Source organism: Myiozetetes cayanensis, unplaced genomic scaffold (genome assembly GCF_022539395.1).
Source record: "Myiozetetes cayanensis isolate MyiCay16 unplaced genomic scaffold, myiCay2020 scf15, whole genome shotgun sequence".
Lineage (NCBI taxonomy): Eukaryota > Metazoa > Chordata > Aves > Passeriformes > Tyrannidae > Myiozetetes > Myiozetetes cayanensis.
The window spans coordinates 5,442,912-5,469,248 of NW_026087159.1; the positions used below are offsets into that span (position 1 = coordinate 5,442,912).

At 43.3% G+C, this 26,337-nt stretch overlaps 1 protein-coding gene across 2 annotated transcripts in view; it reads right to left on the bottom strand.

Moving 5' to 3' along the window:
• The window catches only part of ADGRG4 (adhesion G protein-coupled receptor G4), a 30,556-nt gene extending 9,727 nt beyond the window's left edge, over nucleotides 1–20,829 (bottom strand). The window contains exons 1-16 of one of the 2 annotated variants that reach the window (XM_050310727.1): nucleotides 20,725–20,829; nucleotides 19,245–19,349; nucleotides 17,085–17,702; nucleotides 10,988–11,068; nucleotides 10,438–10,532; nucleotides 10,001–10,053; nucleotides 9,043–9,082; nucleotides 8,711–8,736; nucleotides 7,729–7,877; nucleotides 6,666–6,798; nucleotides 6,074–6,192; nucleotides 4,819–5,029; nucleotides 3,487–3,652; nucleotides 3,214–3,363; nucleotides 2,266–2,388; nucleotides 636–681 (exon numbers count right to left, since the gene is read on the bottom strand). In XM_050310727.1, the coding sequence (XP_050166684.1) occupies nucleotides 636–681; nucleotides 2,266–2,388; nucleotides 3,214–3,363; nucleotides 3,487–3,652; nucleotides 4,819–5,029; nucleotides 6,074–6,192; nucleotides 6,666–6,798; nucleotides 7,729–7,877; nucleotides 8,711–8,736; nucleotides 9,043–9,082; nucleotides 10,001–10,053; nucleotides 10,438–10,532; nucleotides 10,988–11,068; nucleotides 17,085–17,702; nucleotides 19,245–19,335 (2,101 nt within the window). In that variant the 5' untranslated portion in view covers nucleotides 19,336–19,349; nucleotides 20,725–20,829. Of the gene's footprint in view, nucleotides 1–635; nucleotides 682–2,265; nucleotides 2,389–3,213; nucleotides 3,364–3,486; nucleotides 3,653–4,818; nucleotides 5,030–6,073; nucleotides 6,193–6,665; nucleotides 6,799–7,728; nucleotides 7,878–8,710; nucleotides 8,737–9,042; nucleotides 9,083–10,000; nucleotides 10,054–10,437; nucleotides 10,533–10,987; nucleotides 11,072–17,084; nucleotides 17,703–19,244; nucleotides 19,350–20,724 lie in introns of both variants that reach the window. The other variant, XM_050310726.1, reaches the window with a different exon arrangement.
• Nucleotides 20,830–26,337: the final 5,508 nt, after the last annotated feature.

Genomic DNA, 26,337 nt, shown 5'->3' on the forward strand with positions numbered 1-26,337 from the left:
ATGTCTGCACACATAGAAAGCAAGAAGAACCTAGTGCTGGGCTAGGTTGTGCTGCAGGATGTGGAAACACAAAAAGAAGGAAGTATGTACAGGGCAGAGGATTTGTTTAGGCAGAGTGTAGCACTGAAAAAGCCAGATCTTCTCTGGTAAGACTAAATTTATCACCCTATTTATGGGGAATATTCATATTCAGACATATTCAGAAGCTAAGCTTCTGATTTCAAAAAAATTATATTTTTGAACCCTAATAATTGCAGAACAAGCCTCTCCCACATGCTCTGAGTTAACCCAATACACAGCCATCTCTCTGTGTCTGTTGAGTGCATGAGCCACATTCAAGGCCTGACCCCAATGAAGCCCCCACTGAGCTCCCTGAAGCAACTGTGAGAGTTCATCAGACATTTCATTGCATTTCTGCTTTTTTCTAAGGCTGAGTCTTCTTACTGATATAATTGCAGCACTGTACTATGCCATCCATACATCCTTAGGGCTTACACTGTTTACTGAGGTACCAACATCAACACAAAGCAGCAACACAGAAATAGGACATCCTTGAAGTCTCAAAGGTGCCACATCAAGGAGCCAAAGGCTGCTGTGGACAGAGAAAGTGTGGCAGCTCAGCAAATAGCACTTACTGTTCTTCCCAAAGTCCCAGAAGACGCAGTGCACTGCTGCATTGCCCTGGAAGCAGAGAAAAGGAGGTTGTGACATTTATCCAGGATGTCTGTACGCCCTCTGTACTTGCAGATGGTGCCTCTTGCTCTGACTGGGGTGTATAACTAAGGCTGTTGGGTTTGACTTCCCCTGCACTGCTTGACAGGAGAGCCCACTGCTCTCTGACTCTTGGCATGGTGGGGCTGCAGTGGGTCTGGGGGTCAGGGGCTGCTGGACACTGGGGCTCGGGGAGCCAGCTGGGATATTGTCCATCTCATCCATGGCACTGAGCCACCAGAGTGCTGATTTTTGCCTCTCCCTTTACCAAGGGAAATCCTGGGAGCCAGTGATTTTCTCAGTTTTACCTGCATCTTTCAGTGCCTTATAGTCTTTTAAGGGCAGCAGAAAATTGTCCAGTATAGACCAATTTCTAATCTCATTGGCTTCATGTGGTATCTGAGATGTCACACCCCAACAACAACAAAAAAAAACCCACAAGAAACCTTTATTTTAGATTTTCCAGTGATTCCTCTCTCTGAAACCAGGCAGGGAAGACACGTAAGAGCTGAACAGATGTAAATGGATATTCAATGCAATGTTTTCTCTTGGGGACATTCTAGTTTATTACTCATAATGCTGCAGCAAACTTTCCCAAGGCACAGATTCATTTACTTTTATTATTATTATATCATTAATAAAGTTTAATAAACCACAGAGTTTACAGGAAGCCAGCCTAACAGATAAGCTGTTAAAATGTGTGATCTGTAGACTGTCAAATATAATTAGGCAGAGAGCCAAAGATGTAGGTTTGGATGATAACTCATTAAATATTTAATTAAGATAATTTTAAAAGGTCGAGGGAAAAAATCTGAGAGATGCCAGATGGTCTGGTGGAGTAAAAATGACAGAAGAGAGGGGATATCTAGATAAAATTTCTGGGTATATATTTGCTAGAACTGAATGGAAAGAGCATATCTCCATAAAAGCAGTATTTCCAAGCTCTCATTAACTTGAACTTTAATCAAATTCATCTTATAGAATAATTTTTTCTGCTCTAGGTTTGTAGTGTATTCATGTGGAGGCTGGACCTTAAACATTGACAACCCAGAAATGCTAAGGTGAAACTCAGTCAACAAGTTTGACCATTTAAAATAAAACAGACTTCAGCTTTGAAACATAATTTTGAAACAAAACTAAGCAAAATAATCTTGAAAGCATCTTTGCAAAGTCTCGGGGTTTTTAAAGTTTACTTCTTTTGATGACTAAACCAATTTGCTTAATTCAGAGCAAAGATAAATCATTTCAGTCCTGCCATTTTTTAGCAAATAAGCTATTCCTTGAAAAAATATTGTCCAGATCATAACAAGACAACAAAAAAAGGTCTTGTGCTGCTAAGCATGGCTTTAGAGCAGAGACACAAACTTTGGTAACCTGCAGGAATTTATAAACACCAAGATCTGTGTGGCCTGTCAATATTTGGGTTTTGATGTAACATGGAGAGGTCAGGCAGTAAAGCTTTTCAAGCTTATTTTCCCTGTTCCCAGTTTACTGTAAGGGTGAGTGAAATCAGGTCTGCCTCACCTCATCCCTGAGGAAAGGAACACATCCTACCGTGTTCTGGTCTATGTGCTGAAGAGTGACAGTCACGGGCTCATTAAGGTTCTGAACTGATGCATTTTCAACACTGGCACTCACAACGTAAGTGTTCAGCTTCTCCATCGTTAAACTGTCATCCTGCAGGGGAAAAACACATCCATGCAAAAAGAATCCAAGCTCTTCCTTCTCCCTTTTTTTTTTTTTTTTAAATTGTACTTCTTGGAAATGTTGATCAGCTAAATCCCATGGGATGCCTGATGTAAACTTGCTACTTCATTAGAAAATGTAGTTAGCTGCAATTCAGGGACAGTCTCCACATCAGCTGAAGCAGAACTGAGTCTCAGATGCATCAGCTGGATTGAGAAAGCTGTATAATTGTTTCAGTAGATTTAAACATCCAGTTGTACATCATTAAGCTCATTAGACAGTAGGCACGACTGTGAATGCTGCTTCTGGGGGAAAAGTATGGCTCAGCACTCTGTAGGCACTACCATTCCAAAGAAATATCTCCCTTTTAGGTTATACCCACCTCTCCTGGAGGTGAGAAAATATAATAACTACTAGAAGAATCCTAAATGCTGCACATCAGTGCTGCTGTTATTTTAATGGAGATACAAATCTTGAAGTTATTTGCATGATGTTTGGTATATCCTATGCATGGTCCTTAAGCAAGAGCTTACTATCAGAGGAAATTCAGGGTATGCTCTTCCTGCATAACAGAAGGATTAGAATAACATCAGCTACAGAAAATGAACAGAAAGTCCAAGGTCTACAGACACCTCTCAGAGCATCCTTGATGCAGAGGAGGTTTTGCTGCCTGAATACATTTCCCTGCATGTTTCTCCATCAAACTGATGCTAATTGTGCCTGGAACAGACGACACTGTTGGGATTTCTTTTGTAGGCACTGGGAACAGCTGAGCCCACTCCTGCTGTGTTTGGGTTTTTTGGGAGTCGTAGTTACCGCAAAAAGTGAAGTAGTGCCAAAAAACTTAAACTGGATCTTCGAATGCTTGTCTGGGTCACAGTGCTCGATCCCGAGGAAGTTCTTCAGGGATTTTGGCAAAAACACTGAGGCCAAGGCATTTTTGAAAGGGTTTTCTTGCACATTGATCTGCAGGAGGAGAGAGATGACATGCTTAGAGCTGCTGTCCTCAGGTCAAACACAAAACAGGTCAGAAGAGCAGGAGGGTTGTCTGCTATAGTCCATGATTCTGAGGTGATACTTTGCTCTCACCTGGAGATCCACACCTCTGTTGTAGGAGGTGATGCCAAAGGCCAGTCCTCCAAACGTGCTGGGATCTGGACGCAACACCAACAGAGCCAAGGAAGAGGTTATGACCGACGCATTTCTGTCTGTGTAAGTCACCTTGTAGCCTATCTCCTCAGTTGTCTGCAGGATACTTCAACAAAAGCAACAGGGAGGAAAAAAATACATCTCTTGAAATGTTCTCCTGGTTTCATAACACACATCTGGCCCTGACTATCTGTGAGGTTTTTTCTAAGTAGACAGAAGAGGCTGGAATGTAAAGGAAGCAGCAAATTAGGGTTGTTTAATACTCATGGGTATTAAGAGTCAGGGACAGCTCCACATCTTGTTTGGCTCCCTTAAGGCTATTCAGCAATATGCAAGGAGGGATAAAACTCTACTGAAAATGTGAAAGAAAGCTGTTCCCAGAACAGACTGAAGGAAAACCTTCCTGTCCTTTGGTCTGGTGTTACCTTCATGCACCATCAACCCCAGACACACCAGGACCATTTCAGCCACAGCTGCCCTGGAGCTGCAAAGCCTGGAGTTCACCTCCCCAAAATACCAACTCTATCTCCATTAAGGATCAAGAATAACATCCTTGTCCCTAAAACCTTACACTTCATGGGAGGAGAATTCAAAGCAATGGATATTTCCCTTAAAAACCCCACAGCCTATTTGAGAAGGCAGAGGTGGTGCATGCTGGCAGCTATCACAGCCTCCACTCCACACACTGCAGTGTGATAGGCTTGGAAGAGAGAGCACATAGCCCAAAGGATCACGAAGCTACCCAGTTCTTTCTCTCTGACAGATTTTCTAGGCTATTTTTGGCTACTCCTCCTTGCAGAGTTTGGAAAAGCAACGCCGAGTTGTCCACTGCAAACAACTGGGCTGTGGCATAGTCATGCTCCACCCAGAACTTCTAATTTAACATTGCATAGCTGTGTTTGAGAAGTCTTTATCAGCACAGGTAGAGGGGTAACAGAGGTTTGTGTCTCCAGGCTGACCTGTCAACAGACCTCACTGCTGAGCCACAGAGATCACCTGTGAGAGGAGGTGCCAGCTGGGCAGTCCCTGCTCTGCCTCCAGGTTTGGATGCCCACAGGAAACAACACTGTGATGGTTCTGCAGAACTGGTTCTGGTAAAAGCACCTTTGACAACACAATAACCAATTTCTGCTGCTAAGAACCAAAAACATGTTTAAAATCCAAGTACAGAAATTGCTAAATCCCATGTAATATTTTAGTGGAGTGAATGAATTAGTTCCATGGTGCCATTTCAGCTCAGGAGCCCTGCTCTGAGCAAGTTATCTTACTTACCTATTGGTTATTTTTCTAATGTTCTGATCTTCTATTTCTTGCAGCAAAATATAGTCTAGTATAGACAATGCAGTCTCTGCAAGTGTCATGCTCACATCTGCAAGCTGGACAACATCAGAAATTTTACTTGCAATGATTTCTAATTCTTGCACATGCAGTGTTGCATCTGGCAAGAGGTATAAAATATGCTGTATAACATCTTGTGCGTTCTCTGAAAAAAAAGGAAGCAGAGATGATTTATGTGGCATAGGTATCTCTCTGGCTATACAGTACATATCTCTATGTTAAATTCAGGAATTAATTTCATTCTCCTCTCTTTCCATATGGTCACAATGCTCTTGATCTACTACAAAATTATGTCCTAAAAATAAGTCAATAAGCCCTCAACGTGTCAATGAAACTGGCAAAAACTTCAAAGTAAAATCTAGATATCTCAGTTAAAGGAAGAAAATAATGTCTTTTTCATACAAATGTTGTCACCTGCTTTTGGTTTATAAATACTATCTGTAAATAATATTTACCTTTAACTTTTGCCATGTTTACAAGCGCTTGTGAGTTCCAAATTAGACAAGATCTTCCCCTCTCCCCAAATGCTGCTTACCTGGTACAGTAGCAAAAGCAAATTCTGAATGGTAACATTCGAAAAAAATGTATTTGCCATTCATCATCTCATCATCCTCTTTTTTTATAGAAGCAGAGTTTTACACCCTGGGAGTCAGAGAGACTGTGTGCAGCTGCAGATATCTTTCAATGATCTACTATTTGATGCACTGCTGAGGAGGTGGATAAGCCATGGTATTGGGTTTGTTCACCATTCAAACAGCTTACACTGTTTGGCATAGCTTAAAAAAGATATGACCATGTGGTAAATGTCTCCTTATCACTTACATGAACTACAGCACCAACTTTTCAATTGCAGACACTGATTTGTGCTTCTTTGTATGAGATATTATGAACTACTTTGATGTGGTAACAGAGAGGGTACAGACAGGCAAAACCTGCCACATTATTCATTGGTTATTTGCTTAGTTCTAAATCAAAGTGTAGGATTTGAGGCAAATCTTCAAAGTGATAGCTAGAGAATTTTGAAGCACTTGCAAAATTCTTTGACATTAAAACACCTTTAAGATGACCAGATGAGCAGGATACACATAAAGCAACCTTATCCCTTCCCTTGTTCAGATGTAATAAGCATTATCTGAGTAAAACTATTTTACTGTGACTCACTGTGTCACTGAAGAATCTGGTGCCTTACCTTCTGTTATCTTGATATCCTGGAGGCCTAAAATATTATTTGGAAGTTTTTCCAGTAGTTTACATCTAGTCATGTTTGGTTTCTTCCAAAAAGCTTGCTCTAGTTCAATACTAATTGCACTGAAAAATTGAAACAATGTACATTGTTACTGAAAAAAAGACATAATAATGATGTTCCTCATATTTCCCACTCAGGTAACTAAGAATATAATTCATTAGCCCAACTTTAAATGGACTTGCATGTCAGATCTGACTTTAGCACTTTTTCAGCAGAGTGGGAGCAGAGCCCAAGTGCCAGAGCCCTTTGCAATGCACCTTGGAGGGGAGGGAGCTATGAAGGGATGGCACAAAATGCTACAGTGCTTGTGTTTCTCCTCCCTGCCCAAGCAGAAAGTCCTGAGGAAGCTGCAGGTGATGGGAATGATGCCACAGTCCCTCTTCCTGCAGCTCGTGCAGGAACAGCCCCGTGTCCTTTGCATCCTCCTTGGCACTGCCATGCCATGACAGACTGCCACCTGGTTTACCATCACAAAGCCTGGTGCTGCCTCCTGTTTTCCATGGAGAAACCAAAGCAAGATGATCTCATCGCTCACCAGCTCCTCTGAGCAGACTGCAGAGGGTTTTTCCTGCAGCTGACCTCTGCTTCAGAGGCTGGACTTGTCAGTGGCCAGGAATAATTCCCCTTGTAACTTGTGTGTGAAAAGCTTTCTGGACAATCCATCAGTGCTGAGGAGGAAATACATAAAAGCTCTTTAAAAAGATTTAATAGTCAAAAAGAAGTTCCCTCTGACACACAGGAATCCAACTGTTCTGTGGACCTCATTTCCTGATGGGAATGAGCTGTGATTTGAAGTCTGCATAGGAGTATTTTACAAGTTTACTGTCTGCAAGAAAGCATTTTGTTTAGATTTGTTTAGATATTTCATCTCTTCTTCTACAGTCTTTTTCTCTTTTGTTTGACAAGGTCAGTTCTCAGGTACAGTATTAGTTTCCAGTATCACAAACCATATTTGATGACAGCACATCCTGCAGGCTTGTCCAATCTATCTGAAGGTGCTTTCACACTGCCCTTCATTATCCCATCAGTGTCTTTCCTCCAGGCTTGCAGTTTCATCATCTGCAACTGGTATTTTGTAAGTTGTTGGTATAAAATGTTGTTTTAAATGTCAGATATGGTCTGTCAGCTCTTACCTTTGTCTTACTTCTGTATTTTAAAGAGCAGCAGAGATTATAACCAGACCAAGAAAGTAATTGTTTAGCACCTGAGGTTTGGTCCAATATGCACAGATATTACACAAATGGCAGAGAGTTAGGTTTGAATGTATGGTTTTGGTGTCCCTGGAGCACTGGCTACCAACAGGGGCTCTCAGATTTGTAGTTGAATCAGCCTGACCTTGCCTTCATTGCAAAGGTGCTCAGACCTGCCTTGGCACCAGGATTCAGGTTTTATCTTACCTCCATTTGGCTGGAACCCAAGTTTATGATCTTGCTGTCACTGCATGACATTCTACAGCTTGTGCATCAGATGAGGTCAGTCTGGCTACTTGTTAAGGGTATTTTCTAGCCTAAACTCTCCACAAAATCTAAATTTGATAAACACTTACAGGCAGATTTACAAAGCGTGTGATTTCCAATGAGGTTTTAGTGAAATAATACCTATTGACTTCACAGCCACATCTTCAGGTTTCACATATAAGGATAGTGGTCCCTCTTTGTATGTGTCATTCAACAGCTGTTTGATCCTGAGACTCAGCACTTCTTGTATTTCCAGAGATGTGGCCTTTAGAATTGCCTTACAGAAGTAGCTACAAATAGAATACACAAACAAGGCTGCCATATTAGTAACATTTCACAACGTTTAAATTTTGGAGTGAGCCAATCATAAAACCCCGTGTCCACACAGAGGTGGAAGACTCCATGGCACCCTGGAAAACTGAGATCTAACTAACTCCTTTCAGGATCTCTGGTGTATTCCAGCTTTTCCTCCTCAGAACAGCTATTGTGCTAAGTGACTGGGCTTGCTGATTCCAGATGGTTTGGAAAGACAGTACCTCTCATTGAGTGGCTTCCGACATGACAGAAAGCCGCAAGAAGCCATGAGTGGAGCACCTCAATGGACCTCTAATTTAACTGAGGACTTATAAGTGAGATTTCCTTAGGGTTGGGATGTTTCATGTGTTTCCAATTCACTCCTGTCTCCACACAGTTGTCCCCCACTCCTCGAGGCCTTTCTAAATCACTTGCAACCCCTTGAAGGTGATGGGAACCCAGCTCCCCCTCCTCCTGGCCTGGAGTCAGAAGGCAATCAGGATTTCCTACAGAAGAGGTGCAGGATTCATCCTGGTATCCCTTTTGGGCACTGTCCACTTACTGGCCCCACTGAAGACAGCAGCTCTTACAGTGCAGCACAAACCTCACAGCTTGCCATGGAAGCATTTTGAGCCTCCCAAGATTCAGGGTATGAGATGGAAACCTTGGATGCTCAAACACATTTCCCCAAGCCAAGCATTACTCCATGTGTGGGGTTTTCTGGTCACTCTGAAGCTCAAACAGCCACGGAGGGGTATAATTCCTCCTCACCCTAAACATGAAATCAATATGAACTATGGAAACCCAGTTCACACAACCTGGGTCTTACCTTTGTGACATCCGCTTTACCTTCCCCTTCAGGTCACATAGAGGGACACAAAGTTAGAAGCTGGTTAGAATCAACAGGCACAAATCAGATTTTAAGGACAGCAATCAGCAAAAACTCTATGTTCTCATTAAAATGGAGCCTGTAAGCGTTACTGGAACCTGACTCCATAGAACAGCCTTTGTTTCACAGTACTGCTAGAGGTCCATCAGGATGATTCAGTAATTTCAACAAAACACAATACTATCAGCATTTAGACCCTGCAACTACTATGTCCCATATGCAGAGGATAAGAAAAAGTAATTACTTAAATCAGAAAATAACAAATTACATACGTGAGTCCTCTTATAGGCACTGCTTTGTAGATAATTACCCCTGCAAGCAAAAGAGAATAGAAAATATTTCACAGAAGCATATAAATATAACATTTTCCCCCCTTCTGCCTTCATCTAAAATAGCTTCTGACCATAATGAGCAGACTTTGCAGCAGAGAAGTCATCTTGAATTCAGCATGGATGTATCTACAGAAATCACCAAGACCAACAGAGATGCACTCTGACAAAACTCTTCTTCCAGAATGGGACCCTCCCTTCCCTTAGGGCTTTCCAAATTGGATTCACCCCATGTGAACAGTGCGATGGGTTAGTGTATTGTCATTTGTAAAGCAAGTAGTAACTGTAAAAGTAAGAGAAGTAGGAAGTCAAAATAGGCACAAAAGACAAAACTTCATGTCTATACAAGTGATACTTTTACAACTTATTAAAATACCCTCTCAGCTGCTCACAGTTTGGATATGAATACAGCTGGAGTGGGCTAAAAAGTACGAAATAGGGGAGCCCTTTGCACTCACATGTAATCACTGAAATGAGGCTTCAGCAACACTAATATGAGTGAATCCTGCAGGTATCAGCACTTTCCTTCTCCTGCAAGTACCAACTTCTCTGCTTTTTGGATAGCCAGGGTGGCAGCAGATACATCAGCCCACTGGAGTCACCACTCACACACTGCAGAGGCAGCAAAGGTTTCATCTTGGTCACAAACCAATATAAATGGGCAAAGATGAGGTCTCAGATTGGAGCAGCTCCTTGCCCTGCATTGGGCAGGATACATATTTTCAGGTGAATGAGTCCAGTGAACAAGATGTGGGTGCTCAACATGCTGGAAGTTGTGCAGACCTGGGGGTTTAGTTTCCACCCTTGTCACAGGCTGGTCAGTTGTGAAATGGGTATTTGGAATCTGGCTGCTAAAAGGACAGAGGGTCAAGGTGACACCACTACACAGCCAGAACCTTACCTGATTTTAAAGTTTGTCATAACAAATTCTTCTCCAGTAAAGATTATACTAAACTGGAAAAAGAAAAAAACCACACGTTTTTATTAACTTGACTTATCAACACTTTTTATAGATATGCTTGTAAATTTAGAATTGTCATCAAAATTCTAAATCCTGATTAAAATAGCTAAGAATTTCTGTGAAGTTTTAACACTTTTCCCTTCCTTCACAATCTCATTTTGTCCTGTTAAAAATGCATTGGATAACATGATTCTGAAACACCACAGTATTGTTACATTCTTGTGTTGTCCCAACAGTTTGCATTCTGTACACTGGGGTTGGACTAGATGACCTTTAGAGGTCTCTCCCAATGCAAACTGTTCTATGATTCTGCTAGCTCTCCTCCTCACCTGATGCTTGCTAGCAACACAGGAAAATGAGAAAAGCAAGCTACTCACCCAGTGTTCAAGAAGGTTCCTTGCATCATAGTAATCAGGAGCCCTCTGGGTTTTGTAGAAAAGAGAAAAGTTCATGTGAACATTGAAGAAGGTGACTGTAAGGAGAGAACACAGGTGAAATGAATCCTGTATTTTGCACAGAAGGTGCCTGCCCCCCTTCCCATGTTCACATCCCTCTGCAGAGCCACAGTTGTTTTCCCATTCCCATGGTCACCAAAGCCCGTTGGGATATCCCAGACTGCAAATGTCCAAGTTTGATTACTGCTGCATTGCTAGAGATTTTATTGAAGAACTCAAGGGTCCAAACACATGGTCATGTTATCACAGCTTAACAACTGAGTTGTGGTTCATATCTGAGTGAGCATGATCTTGGCTTTTACTGTCTGCTGAGAGTGCACAGGAGAGGCAGGAGCCTCTGCTGACACGGGACACCTTGCTAAGCAGCAATGGCTTAAGAATGTGTCTGAGTCTTAGACTGTCACATCTACAGTGTCAATCAGTGCCAGTGATGACCACAACAGCATTTAAAATGTCGCTGTTGAACACTTACCTGGAATGACACCCTTGGTGCTACTGGTCGGAGGCAAAGGGGGCAGTGTAGGAGCCCTTGCTGAAGATGCTCTCCTCAAGCCTGCTGGAAAGAACAATAAAATACCTAAGAATTCATATTGGCAAAAGTGTGAGGAAGAGAATAGTCTAGGTGAGAGAGAGGTTTGAGTCCTTCAGCAAAGGTCATTGTAGCAAGGAGCTGCTGTGGTTCCACGGACCTCTGCAGGATGAAGGCAAAAGGGAAAATACACCAACATGTTGTTTGGTTTTTTTTTTAATTTCTCCAGAGCTAACTACAGCATAACAAGGGAGAAAACAGGATTTGCAGGGTTTAGATCCCAGGGAAGACCCAGAGCTTATACGCCATTATCTTTTTTCAATTCCTGTGTTGAAGGGCGGTTTTCTGTGTTCCCTTCTTGCCTGTGTAAGCTGTGCCAGCCTTCATTGAAAGGCATTGGTCACACACTGAGTGCTAATGGAGTAACATGCAGTAATGCCTGTGAGAGGAACTCTGATATTCGTGGTCTCTGGCTAAATGATAACCTGGCATAATGATTCCCATCATAAATGCTGGCCATCCTGTTTGTTGTTTTCAAAGTAAAGAATTCCAAGAATTCATTTGTAGCTGATTTTCCTTGAAGTGAATCACCTTGTCAAGCCAGATTTGACTTTTCATTTCACACGCAATCTGCCACATCACTAGGCAGACAGGGACAAAACAGGTGATGTTTGTCACATGTACTACAGAAAATTGCAGTGAACTGAATCACTGTGTAACATTACAAGCTTTGGTGCTGAAAGAAAAGTAGGATCTCAACATTTTGCCCTAGAAGTACCATTTCCTTGCTAGGCTGGTAATTTGTGTTTTTTACTTCACTTGAATGACTGTCAGAGACTTGACATTCTAGCTCTGACTAAGAGAAATAAACTTAACATATGAATGCAAAGCCAAATGTCTGTGAATAAGGAGTGTGGTCAGAAATAAGCAGGATAAGACCATGCTTCATAAAACATTGTTTTTCTCAACAGTAGTTCAAGGTAAGGAGACTCACCCATGCTTGAAATATAACAGCCCATCTATGACTCACTCAAATCAGTGGCAATATATCCATGGACAATAATAGAAACATGGGCTGTTAACAACTTGAAGTCTCCTATTTTTATCCTAAATGACTTCAAATTATCTTGTGAAATTCAAAGGACATCCAAAGTCAAAAGCCCCTTCTGAGCAGGCACCCTACAGTACACAGGCTTCTGCTTCCTGGACACACAATTGATTTTCCCCTTTGCACTAAGTGACAGGCTGTGAACTCAGCACAGAGTCAAACTGGAGCGAGGGGACAATAAAGTAACTGAAGTCCAGCTCTGAGTTGTCTCTCCAAGGTTGGCTCTTGTGGAATAAGCTCAGACCGTTCGGATTTCAGCTCAGACCCTTCAGTTTTCAGCTCAGACTTCAGCCTCCAAATGCTCCTCTGAGGTGCTAGTCTGTGTTTTGGTGTCACCTCATGATTTAGGAGATGGTGATTTCAGCCCCTGTGGTTTCCTCAGCAGAGGTAACGTGCTCAGGGCTGGGGGAGAGCTGAGGCAGGAGGCTCCCCCACACCTGGAGACAGAAGGATGGGGAGCAGGAAAGATGCACCAGCTGTTCCAAAGACCAAACTGCCCAGCGACCTGCTTTGGTGGAGCACAGTCCCCGTTGCTGCCAGGGTGTGCAGAAAGCTGTAAAAATAGCAAGCCTGCTTTTCCCATGCTTGATGAATCTCAGGTTTGCATTTGGACATGCCTCCTCTTTACTCAGGCCTTTTGCATCTGAGATAGTAGTAAACTTTGGAAATCAGAAACCTAATCTACTTTGTTTTACTTTTCCATAAAAACACTAGCAAATCCAGGAGCAAGCTGCCATGTTGCCATTTCAAATCCATTGCCTGCAGTAGGTCAGAAACACGGCCTGACATAATGGGCATTTGCTGATTCTTTATTTGGAAAAAGATCCTCAGGCTTAGCTCACTGAGCTGCAAGACAGACCTCGGTGTTCCATGCACAGAGCTCCTACCAACACTAACACTGTTTGGCAGACAAGAGGCCAGAAGCATCTACTGAATTGAAAGCCCTAGAGACAAAGGAAACCAACTCCTCAAAAGAAAACAGAGGAACCTGGAGCTAAAGGGATGTGCTTTTTCCTCCAGCATGTGTGCACAAGCCCTCTTCACATCATACTGCCATGAGAATACCCAGAGAGCAAAACCCAGAGGACCTGGCCCTCAGTGCTGGAGAGAGGCAGATATTCCAGCATTCCCAGGGACTTTAATTCCACAGCTTAGACTTCCAATGGAAACCTGTATGCCTCCCTGTGGTGTGAAGCTGCAGAGATGGTTCTGTGAGCCCCAGTGTGATGTTACAAATAATGAGTGCCTCTTTTCAAACTGACATAAAATGAGTGTCTTGTTATAAGCTTTTTTTAAGAACTGCTGCCACAGAGGAAGTGTGATGAGAACATAGAAGGGCCAATGCTATACAAACACGACTTACTAGTGGAATAAATATTTCTTTCCTACAGAACTATGAGCATGATGTTAGGCTATGATTTATCAAGCCATATCCCTAACTGTTTGAACATCTGGGGCTTAACTTGTCCCCCTGACTGTTCCACTGCTGCAGACCCTCTCCAGGTTGGAGGAATCTGCACAGAGCTGTGTGATTACAGGCTTCTGTTCTTGTTGTTATCAGTGTAATGTTTCAAAAAATATTGCACAGGGGTGATATCTGATAGCACCCAGAGTCAGGCAGGATGAATCAGAAAAATCCGCTAGGGAAAAAACCAAAACAAAATAAAACAGAAAAAGGTCCAAACAAAGCCCCAAACCCATTCTGATCGAGGATGTAAATCAGAATGATGTTTCCAACTCCCAACAAATGAAGCATAATTACAACTGCACGGATTACAATATATTTCTTTCTCCTTCTCATTATCACCTGAAGAAAAAAGAAATCTGTTTATTCTCACATGTCAGGGATCATTACCAGCAGGCAGGTGTGGGACTGGTCACCTGCATCCTATAACTTCATTTGCTTTAATTAATAGCTTGCTTTAATTAATATTCCATTCACGAAATGAGGACTAAGGCATGATGACAGATGAGATCTGAAGCTACAAGAATACTGTGCCACTGATTTTTTTTAAGTCTTAGCCAAGGATTTTCATTTGATCATTTAATAAAAGGTTTATTTGGCAACCTGTAAATATGTATGGTTTCCAATAGACAAGCAGCGAAAATTAGACTAGCCAATAAGAGAACTGCAATAAATATATTTCTATATTATTAGCAGTCATTTTCAGATTTTGAATATTCATCCCTTTCCAGGATTATTTAAAATCAAGAAGAAAATCAGAAAGCAGTGTGTGGGTGAGGCAGGGGGAGGAAGAGATGAAGACTGAGTCAGTGAGAGGATGAGAACACACACTTTTACTTCTACACTTTTAGCAAAGACCCAGCTGAGCTGGAAAAACAAAGGATTATCTTTAAGATCTCTGGGAAAAAAGCGAAGGCAGAACAATAACTTTACTTCTACTATCAAGCAAAGCCAGTGCAATTGCTACAATAATTATAGCACTTAGAAAAGCCAACACACCTTCTTAAGGCTCCCTCTGCCTATGTTCGTGTGAGAAGTTTCACTCACTTTGCCTAAATGAGCCCTGGCTTCCCAAAGATGATGTAGGATTTCCAAAACAAAGCAGGCTGCCCAACTGCACATCACAACTGCATAACCAAGCAATGCAACATAAAACATCCATAAACAACACATATAAACACAAGAGGCAAACCTTGCAGCTAGAGAACGTTATTGGGCATAAGTAACAATCTCAGACATGAAATTGGTATTGACATGGCACTTCCTTATGTCATTTCATTACATAGCCACACTTCAGCACAACTGTTTCCTACATGGATGCTTCAGATTGTCTCACGTAGACTCAGTGTGTATGATCCCATATGGACAATCCACATGAAGTACAGCCAGGTGCAACTTCCCCTGTCTGACAGATGGGACATCAATCTCAATACATGTTTACACTGCTCACTGTTATCCCTACCTCGTGTATCATCAGCATGCCCCTGTGCTACAGCTCGCTCATGAATTCCAGTTAATTAAAGTAAGGAGTAGATTTATAGAAGAAGCAAAGGCATTGCCAGGATCTGACACACGATGGATTCTCAAACATGATTAAGTTTTAATAACATCTCTGTTACATCCCAGCAGTCATCTTGGTCATTGTTCTTAGACAGATGTCAGACTGCAGTAACCCTCCTCCCAGTGTGGATCACAGAGTGGATCCAGAGGTTTATGGCACCATAGGCAAAAGAAGCCTCGGTGCCTGTTGGTGTAGTCCATCACTTGTGAGACTTGCTGCTGTCTCTCTTTGCTGATAACCTTTGAATATTTGGGCCAACATTTTGCAGACTGAATGTCCTATTCAGGCTGCACTGGAGAATCCTAACTAGAGAAAATCACCTGGTTCTTGAGGACTGCTTTAGAAGGCAAGAATGTGTTGACCATTGAAAGCCTGTCTCTAACATGCTTTGTCCTACTAAAAAGATGCTCAAATTCATCCAGGTTATTTTTCTTGAAAAATGAAAGCCTGGGAACACTGAATGGAGGCTTTGATCTTAGGTGCTAGACTTTTCATCATCAAACATGACTAAGCTTCTCACAACTCCTTGCCAAGCCAAGCACACACCTTTCCCATAGAGTGAATGGGCCCAAGGGCAAAGGTATTAATTGGAAAAGGGAAACTGAGCCTTCCTCCTCCCTCCTCATCAGATCATACCTCCCCCAACCAGGGACACAAGTGGGGAAATAGCTCTAGTGACAGGCAGTGCAGAAGGAGGAGTGCTTGGATAAAGGCAGTGGGGCAGGGAGCCAAGAGACAGATGGGAAGGTTGTAATTTACAGCAATTGTTATCAGTGCCTGTGTCCTTTGGTGCAGAGTGAGGGAGGGTGCAATGAGGGAGGGGTGGGGAATCCCTCTGAGCAGAGGTTTCATCGGCAGTCAGTGGTTTCTGAATATCTCATTGCCTTGGGCCCCGGTCCCATGAAAACTGGAGCAGGAGATGGAAGAAACTGCAGTGAAGTCAGAAGGTGCTGCACATGATGGAGTTGTGCTGTCTGATGGGATGCTCCTTGGATTCTCAAAGTGGACACCAAAAATTACCCATTACTTCATACTGTGACTCTGCTTTCCCTGTGAAGCCATCAGCTTACAGACAATTAGCAAAGGTGCATTCACTGTTATTGAGGAGCACCTAAACATTGTGACATATCATTAGTTTTACATAAATCAGTCAGTCTATCAGTCAATTAGACAGTCTTGGGTTCCTGTTTTAATACTGTGCAGTTTAAACACCATACAGTACATACAGACACCAGGGCTGACCCTAAACACTGCTAAGAGCACTTGTCCATGACGCAGCAGCATCTGGGGCACACAGCACATGGAAGCCTTGAAGGAAAGTGATTACTATCATTACAAGTTGCCTGGAGAAGTTGTGGATGCCCCCTGGAAGTGATCAAGGTTGGATGGGACTTTGAGCAACCTGGTCTAGGCGAAGATGTCCCTGCCCATGGCAAGGGGTGTGGAACTGAATGATCTTTAAGGTCCCTTCCAAACCAAGTGATTCTGTGATTCTATGATACTATCATCTAACTAATGGCATAGTTAAATGTTTTTAAACATATTGGAAGAAAGAAAATCGCAGTCCCACCTCTCTGTCAGCCTAGATCAGTAGCAGATTGGTGCCCCAGTAGAAGGATGAACCCACTAGAAGGTTCATCCAAAAGATGCCACCTGCCAGCAGCTTCCAGGGGATTTCAGTGGCAGAGCTTGTCCCTGCCAGATTTACCTCATCCACAGCCTCTGTATCAAGAAGAGCCTGCATGGGGTGAGCAGGCAATGTCATAAGCACGGCCACAGCTCTGCCCACCCTGGTCTCCATCTCAGCAGCAGTGACTCAGAGGCCGTTAGACAATCCCGAGCAGTGGAGTGTTTGTGATCCCCAGCCACACACAAGCCCCAAGAAGACAAAACATCGCAGACTCACCACAGCGCAGGCGATGGTCCATGACGGGGGGGACGCTGCTCAAGTTCCAGTACTGCTCCTTCCAGCTGACAGTGCTGCCCATGGCACAGCCCAGCAGCTCTTCCTGACCCAGCACACGGTCCCAGAGCTGGAAGTAGTACAAGCTGCCAATGAAGCTGTTGCTGACCCTGACAATGAAGCCATCCCTTCTCTTGTGCAGGTGGCCCAGCACCAGGCTGCCGTTGGGTTTCAGACACCCTGCACTGCCCAGGGCTTCGCTGTGCACGAGGTTCCCATTGCAGTAGACCTCCAGCAGCTGTTTCCTGCTGTCCCACAAGCAGCACACACTGTACCACACAAAAAGGGCCAGGTCGATCTCAATGTCTCGTCTGGTGCCAAAAAGATACAGTCTCAGGTGCTTGTTTTCTCCAGAGAGCCCGAGTTCTAAGTCATTGATGTCAGTGGAGGCAGTGTTGGTGTCATAGGAAAATGCTGCCCACGAGCTGACATTGGCAGTCCGGTTTAGGTCAATGCACACCGTGAACTGACAGAGCTGAGGGATGCTGAAGTTGACCAGGGACACGTATTTATCATTTCTTCCCAGTAGACCCAGTCGTTCTCCATGCAGATCCTGTGTTTCTGTAAGCAAACAGCATTGGGAAAGAGTAAAGAAGGAAATGAAGTGTCACTTCCAAAGAAAAAGCTGCCATATGGATTCATTTGGGTTCCTCCCTGAATGATGATTTAAAAAATTATAACTTTCTTCTATTTCTAGTTTCTGCTGCCTTTGAAATTTAATTGAGACCACCCACACTACCAGTAAAGAGAACATGAGTTTAACTTTGCAAAGCAGAAGTTGAAGTCCTCAAGACATGCCAAATAGGAATCAACACAGAGTTCAGGTGTAGGGTCCACATGCTCTAAGCCCCATACAACTTGAACACAGCCTTGAACACTTCCAGGGATGGGGCATCCACAACTTCTCTGGGCAACCTGTTCCAGTGCCTCACCACCCTAAGAATGATGAATTTCTTTCTAGTATCTAATCTAAATCTAACCTCCTTCAGCTTAAAGCCTCATGAAATCCACGGCCAGTGCTGGCACTGCAGAAGATCTGTGGCAGAGTTTTAGGGGATGTAGAGAGGTGGGTGTAGCTACTCAATTACCACTCAAGCAGTGAGTAGTTCATTACAGCACACGAAAATGCAACAGCCATCTTCAGCCATACTTGCCAGCAGCTGCAGGGCCCAAAAGAGTAAGAAGTCAGTTCCCATGTGTTTCTCCATCATATGAAAATTCCTGTGGGATGTACAGCTGGCAGGACTGCCATCTATTCCACAAAAGACCAGACTACCATTGCACCACCAAAGAGACATGCTGGGAAACCACCCTTTCAGGGTTCAGACCTTTCAGTGCCTTATAGCAGACAGATTTTCTCAGCTAAAGCTGAGAGAAAGTGGGTACATTTGTAAAGAACTAAACATTAATTGAGTCTTCTTATTATGGAAACTTTCCTTGGTTTTCCTCAACTGTCCTGTGTGCTTGAAGTGACCCCAGTGCATTTTGGAAGTAAGAGTTATCTCTATGCCCTGTATTGTTCTTGAGTCCTGTTGGTTCTGTCTTGGTTCTGTCTTGATTCTGTCAGTAGCTTTGGGCTTTTCCAAGGATACCATGGAGCAAATGCACAGCTCTTATTTTACAATGACTGAAGTAAAACTAGAAATAAACTATATAGAAATGCAGGAATATACACAGGAGGAAAACCAGTCAATAATGACAAAATCAAGAGGCTTTTTACCTCCAAACGTGGATAACAGTTGTGATGCAACCAAAACCAGACACTTCACTCCTTGCTGTATTTTCTCATTTGTACTCACTCATCTGCTGAACCAGCATCCCAGGAGAGGGTGTGCTTTACATCCAGACTTGTAGGTCTCTGGCCAACAATGCTCAGGGAGAGACAAGGACCTCAGTACCAGTTGCATGGAGAAGGGAGAGGTCCTGAGCAAGAATAACTGCTGCTCTGGGGCAGAACAAGAGCAAAGTGGGCTCCTGCATGGATACACTGTGTGTACACAGACCAGGACACCACCAGACATCCCCTGGGTTGGGGGATGCCCAAAGCCCACTGGCAGTGGGATTAACCATCCCTATGGTTAATTCTGAGGGAAATTACTGTACCTGCCAGGAAGAAAAGATGAGCAGCAACCACCAAGATGGAAAGAGCCTTGTCAGCAGAGTGCTGTCCAGGGCCACACAGGAACTTCTTCATTTTTTGTGCGCGTTCTGAAAGAAAGATGTTGGTGAGCACCCCTTTCCTGCACACTTGCCTAAGAAATTCAAACTGCTCCTGCAATTTGCTGGAATGGTATTCACAGCACAGGAACCCAGAAGTCCTTGCTCCTCATGACTGGGCTGAGTCACTAGATCAGTCCTCTCAGTAAAGGTCACAGCCTCACAAACCCGCTGGTTTCTAAGAGAGATGAGGTTTACACAACTACACTGTGGATGTTTTGTTCATCTTTCACAACTCTGCAAACCTGTTAGCAACTTCCAACCTGCTTTGACAAAAGGAGACCACATCTGAAGTGGTGAAGTTCCCAAAAACATAGGGAAAACAAGTTATAAAAGAAAGCACTGCCAGTGCCTCTCAGCTGGATGTGCTGATCCATGGTTATACCCCATGTACTCTCTGGGACTGTAGACCATGGAGCAGCAGACAGGGCAAGAGGTACATGGAGAAACAGGACACAAGGCTGCTTATGGACAGCATAGCCAAAAAAAAAATATTTATTCTCACCCCTGGGCTCTGTCTACAAACAAATTTTCATCATTTTAATTGAGTCCTGGGAACATGGGGAAGGGCTGGTTCCAGTATAAGCATACACTGAACATTTAAAGCAAAATTCAAATATGCCTCTCTAAACTGAAAGGAGTTTATTCTATTGTGTGCTTCAGTCTGAAGTTGCTTCCTAAGTGACTGCAGTTAAAGCAGAGCAATGGAATGGACAGACAGCCTCGATGCCTGAGAGCCCCAGACTTGCTCCCCGTGTCCTGTATGCTCCCCCTGGTGCTCTGTCCTCTGCTCACTTTACTAGGCACAGAGGGAAGGGATTATTCTTGGTTTAGGACCACACTGGATTAAATCTTCAGCTAGTAATGAGTTACATAAAATGGCTGTGAGGGATGAACTAGATTCTCAGATAGTCTAAGATGGCCAAGTTCATTCAGTGGAGTCTCTTGTCTTCACATGAGACAGAGCCCTCACCTGGGGCTCCCCACAAAAGGTTACCACACCCTGACCACTGACAAAATGAAAATTGTCCCTTTGTGTTCAGACACGTAAAATAAACAATAGATAATTATAAAACCCCCTGAGCTAATAACAACTGCCTCCATTTCCTTTAAAAACTGCACTTCATAAAACTTACAAGGTTAGGAAATGTCATTCAGGTTTCCATTTACTGCTGTGACAACAAAACACTTCTCTCAGTCTTCTCCTTTATTTATTCCAGCAATTATTTTCTGACTTTTGCAGTAACACTTAAGAAAAAAAGCATTATGCTCCCATCCCATAATACCTAAATAGGACTTCTTATATATTTTCATACTTTCTCCTAAAAGCACCATAGTTATTTAAAGGTGTTGCTCAAAAACTCACCTCTCTGTGTAGCACAGAAATCAAGGCAGATTTTTGCTCCACACTGTTTCTTCTGTCAGGTGCCAAAAGACCAGTGAAGAGGATATGAAGTGAAAATCAGGTGGGACGTTGTGATGTTTTCAGTGGGTCAGGAAATTAAGAAAAAGTTATTTCTGTTCTGAAACCACATTTCTTAAGTCCTGAAAAGTCTGCTGTGATAACAGATCTCTGCTCCCAACGTCCTCTTTTATTACTCCAGCAATGATTTGTTGACTTTTGCAATAACATTTAAGAAACAAATCATTACACTCCCAGCCAGCGGCACGTCACAGGGTCATATTCAGTTTTGTCCAGAGCAAAGTCCAGAACAGGAAGTGTTATAAAACACAAATTAGAAAGAAACAATTGAACTGAAGAGATCCCCTTGTTTCTGATTCAAAAGTGACTGCATTACAGAACACCAGTTGTAATTTCCCCACAACAGCTCTCTAGCCTCTGATTATAAGTATGTAGCACTATAATGTAGAGATCAACATCTGTATCTTTCTTCCCTCCTGCAAGATACTAATTAAACCAGTTCAAAAAATATTAAATATTGATTACTGACAAGAAAGAGTGAGATCAAGGAGTGAGTGGCCCCAGGGAAGGACAGTCCTGCATGAATGTCACTTTGGCCAGCTAGAGGTTAAGTCTCTGTATCTCAGGAGCTCCTCTCCTGCCTTGCCTTCTCCCTGTGCACCAGCACAAACCCTCCCTTGGCTACAACCAAGTAGCTGTGGCTGAGCCCCCTCCTGCCATCCACTTGCCTCAGCCAGCAGGTTTTGGTCTCCTTCTCTTATGGTCATGAAAATTGCTAGGCATGCACTGTGTGTCTCACCAAACCCATGCTGCACAGCTTCTAGCGTTCACGTAAGCTCTTGCGTGGAGCTTTCTTTCTGAAACAGGGACTGTGCAGGACTTTCCAAGGATTTCCATTTCCTGCATCTTCTTTTATCTGTTTCCATGTTTATCAGTTTACTTTGATGGTCATAAATATTCAGCACAAGTTGTTTATCAGCTTCACTAGAGAGGATTGCAAAGGGTCTGGAACACCATGCGAGGGCACCTCCTCTCTAACCCTGAGTCACAGGCAGAGCCTGATCAAATAACCAGTATCCTGCCTCCATGACTGGCCAAAACTTTTCTGGCAAGATTTAAAAGAGGACCCTTAGGACTCAGAGAAGGAAAAGACTATGATTGAGGAGTACAATGAAATGAAGAGAAGCAGAGATTGAAGACAGAACACATTCAGGCTCACTAGGGCCATTCAGATAAAAAGAAATTTTGCTTTACATTGGATGAGTGAAGATTTTTTGCCAGGAGGTTGCTATGGCGACTTTTCAGCTCTCCCAAACCTCCCCATACTGTAATTACATCTCAAAGCCTAGGAGCTGGGAATCTTTGATTCTGTGGAGGAAGAATGTGGGTGGCTGACTCTTCAGGATGTTTGTCAACCAGACATTTTTATTCTAAAACAAAACAAAAAGATTCATATACTTGTGCCTTTAACAGCTGCTTACAGTTTCTATGAACCCTTCTGGCCTCACTGGTTGCCATCCTCCAAGACCACTTTGAATAATTTTTAACTAAGAGGCTTTTCAGAACACCTCCATCCTGCAAAGGTTATTTAGAGGATGTTTATCTCCCAGTTGGGCTGAGCTTTCTTTATACCACTGCACATTTCAATTTGGTTCCTGAACTAAAAAGTGCATAATGACATGAGTATTTTCCAATTTCCTCAGCTTTTGTTATTTACTTCAGTTGTCACTGACTGAGCACTGAAAGCACAGAGGCTGTGCAAATATTATCCCCATTTTCTAGTCAACAGACTTACCCAGTCCTGCACAGCTCCCCTGAGATAACACACCATTAAAAAAGAGTTAAGGCCCCAAATACATATCCTTTGAATCAGAAACAATCAGAACACTGTTGTTCAAAATAAACAGTATAAAATATTGAACAGCAAAGGGATCCAATATTATGTTTCAACACACAATTGTAATTGGTTTTGTTCAAAACAGAAGCATAAGGTGCCTTGCACAGTCACACAGCACAGAGACCTGGCTGCAAAGGGCAGCTGGCTGAGCAGAGGGAGGGCTGGAACTGCCCTCCAGACACCAACCTGTAAATATCATCATTAAATCATGATAAAAATATCATTTACAGATCATAAATCCTAAAGCTGCAAATTTTACTGTAAAATATTACATTAGTTCACTAAAAAAGGGCAGGAAAAGATGGTAGGGTGTTTATCTTCTCTTTTAAAAACCTTGAAAGGTGAAAACATCAGGGAGTATTTTCTGAGACAGCTGGAAACTAGCCCATACAAATTTCTAGGTTATAAACTGATTTCAATGCAAACTTGACTTTTTTTTCATTCTTTTTTAATTTCAAAGCTAGGAGAAAATCTTTTTGACCATGAGTTGTTGAATCCTGTAGTGAGCATTTTAGAAAACTGTGAAAAATCCATCTGAAGCTGTAGGCATTCAAGAAACACAAACTTCAAGAATATAACCACACCTTCAGATTTACTGAGGTCCTGTGCTCCAGGATGATTCTATCGTGAAATGTTTTGTTCTTTCAAAACGTCCTAAGTGTGAATCAAAATATCCCAGCAGAGCTCCCTGGGCACGGGCTTTTGAATGTCTGTGTGTCCAGCCCTCCCTGGGCTGAGTTGTCTGTGTTTGCACCCAGCTGTGCACTCGCTGAGATGCCACTACCACTCTGCTCACCAGGTTCTCCAGCTGGAGCCCGGGGCACAGCTGCCTACACTCACCACCTCAGGAGCAGGACCTGTTCGCTCTTAGCAGCCCTTAATTTTTTCTCCATGACTGCAAAAGACACAGATGTAAAAACTGGACCTGTGCATCTGTTTTGCAGCTATTCTTAACATCACTCCGCCTCTGGAATCCTCCCAGTTCCCCTGGGATTGGGATCTCCAGCTGGTGTCCACACACTGAACTCAGGGCTATTCCTTTCCAGATATTAGTGCCTGGTGGCCACAGCACACTGCATCTTGTCTGAGCTTCCTGATGGCTCCCTGTCAGCTGAAGTGGCTCAGTCCTGGCCTTCCCTGCCAAAAAAACTGTATTACCCCCAAGGATCAAGTCTCACCAACATTTCTCAGAGCAAATGAAGCAGAGAACCTTCTCCATAACCCATGAATCTCTCAGCAGCACCTAACAGGTGGTTCATTGATCCAGCTACTGCTGTCACAGCCACTGCACATAATTGCTACTTCCATGGAACACACATGCACTCCACTCACTGCCTTAATGGCCCCAGAGTGGCTGCAGCATGGAGATGGACACAAATTGAAATGTCAGTCTCATAACTGATTTTATTGGTAGAATCACCTCTTCATCCTCTGCAATTATGGATTAGAAAGATTTCTTGGAATTAATTTGATGTTAAATTACTTTGGAACAGGTCCTTTATGGCTTGGGGGGTTGATATTGTATTAGGCTCATGTTGTGGGTCATTGAATTAATGAAAGAGAAAAGAGAAGGAAAGCTGAGGTAGATATGAGGGGCTGTGGCGGGGCTTTTAAAGATTGAGAGATAGATTTGTGGAAAAACTTGTGTGAAATGAAAAGACAGATTCTAAAATGATCTGTTTAAATCTGGCCCTTCTCCACAACGTGGTACAATTACAGACACCTGGTCTGTTCTGAGAGCTCTCAGCTGCACTGCTCTGCACGAGCAGATTTACCATGATTCTGTCTGCAGCACAGGGCAAAGTGGAAGTCCCAAGCACATCGAAAAGACTAATGTGAGTTCTCTAACAGGGGTTCTGATCAAATCCCTCCACCTCTGTCCCAGCACTGTTCACCACTGAAGTGCTGGACTGCATTTAGCTGCTCCTGATGAAGTTCAGCTTTGCCTGAGGTGCTTCCCCCACTCCCCAGGAGAAGGGGATGCTTGCAGACCCACACACAGGTTGGCCTGGGGAGTGGAATGACAGGCACAGGGATTTGAACTTGGCGATGTGGGGGGAATATTCCCCACTTCCCCTGACTTCCTCAGTTTTCTGAGGAATTTCCCCACTGGAATCGCAATCCCAGGAGTCTGTCTACTAGGAGACAAGAAGCAGCAGTGTCTCTTTCTGCTGCAGAAGAAACTTAGTTAATACATCCCAAGACACTTTTTACCTGCAGAACTCTGTGAATTTTAACTTTGGCTTGAGAAGCATGAAGTGAGTCAGCAGAGCAAGGGTTCAGCCTAACTAGATTTCTGACTGGGTGAGCACAGCAAAAATATACAGCAAATAGCAGAAGGACCCATAGTCACATACCATCATGGTTATGCAGATAAGCCACCAACACAGCATTTCTTTTTTAAGGTATTTGTGACACATAGGAGGAAATATTTCTTATGGAATTTTATTTGTATCTTATTCTGTGCAAGTTCTTGTCCTTTCTTTGTCAGAGGCGCCATCACGTTACAGCCAGGACAAGGCATTCAGGGTCTTCATTGGGTGACATTTGAAGGCCTTAATTTAATGACTCTATTAAAGTCTGCTCATCATACAGTCAGAGCTGACCCCTGGCAAACTGATCCATGCAGATGTTCTCAAATCACGGGCAGATTTGGGACCACTGGATGTCACTGTTGCCGCGCATAAGTGATGCTGATGGGCCTTTCCTGGGCACACAGCAGGTGGCTCTGGCAGAGAAAACGCTGGCATTGAAGCAGCATAAAAAGCAGAAAGCTGCTTATTTTTTCAAACAGGGCATTAAACAGAAAGAGTAAAATTGCAAGAAACGGGGAGTGAATTTTGCTCAGGGCTCACTGCTGTCCTCCAAGGGTGACGTAAGCTCTTCTCCTTGGGGTCTGCGGCAGTGCGAGCTCAGAGCTCAGCCAGGCACTCACACACAGCCTGCAGGAGGAAACATGTGCCGAGCTGGCACATGCTGGAACGAGACACGGATTGTGTCCCTGTCACCTCCGCATTACTGCTTAATGCATGAGCCCGAGGGGCTGAGCAGGCTGTTAAGCCCAGCTCACGGTGTGCTGTAATCCATCTGCAGAACAGGAGAGCTGAGCTGCAGCAGCAGGCACTCCCCCACCTCACCTTCAGCTCCTTTCTAAATACGCTCCTGTCCAGATCCTGGGCATGTGTACCGTGCAGGAACAAAAACAGAAAAACAAACATAGCAGTAATACTGTCCAGTGGTTAAGAATTTTCCCTGTCATTCTTCCACAAGCCAGAAACACCTTCTGGAAGAGGAGTAAGAACCATAATCTGCTCTCAGATATTTCTTAAAGTTACGTTCAAAATCATCTGTGCCAGTGAGACCAGGGTCTGTCTTGCACAAGACCACCAAAATTACAAACCAGAGATTTGGTCCCGTGCCTTTTAATCCGTGCTACTCTTTAATCCCCCCTTCCCTGGTAAAATCTCTGTGATATTCATGTAAATACAATGGAGTAATAGTTCACCTGAGCTGAATATCAATGCCCAGGTAGGGGTTTGGAAAGAAGAGGACCTCCAGAATTGTCTGTAGAAGGAGCTTCCTTCAAGCTACAGATGTCTGATTCTCCTCTTTGACTCTTTCACACCTGGTGCTTGTGGTTTCAGGAAAGATGATCCTCT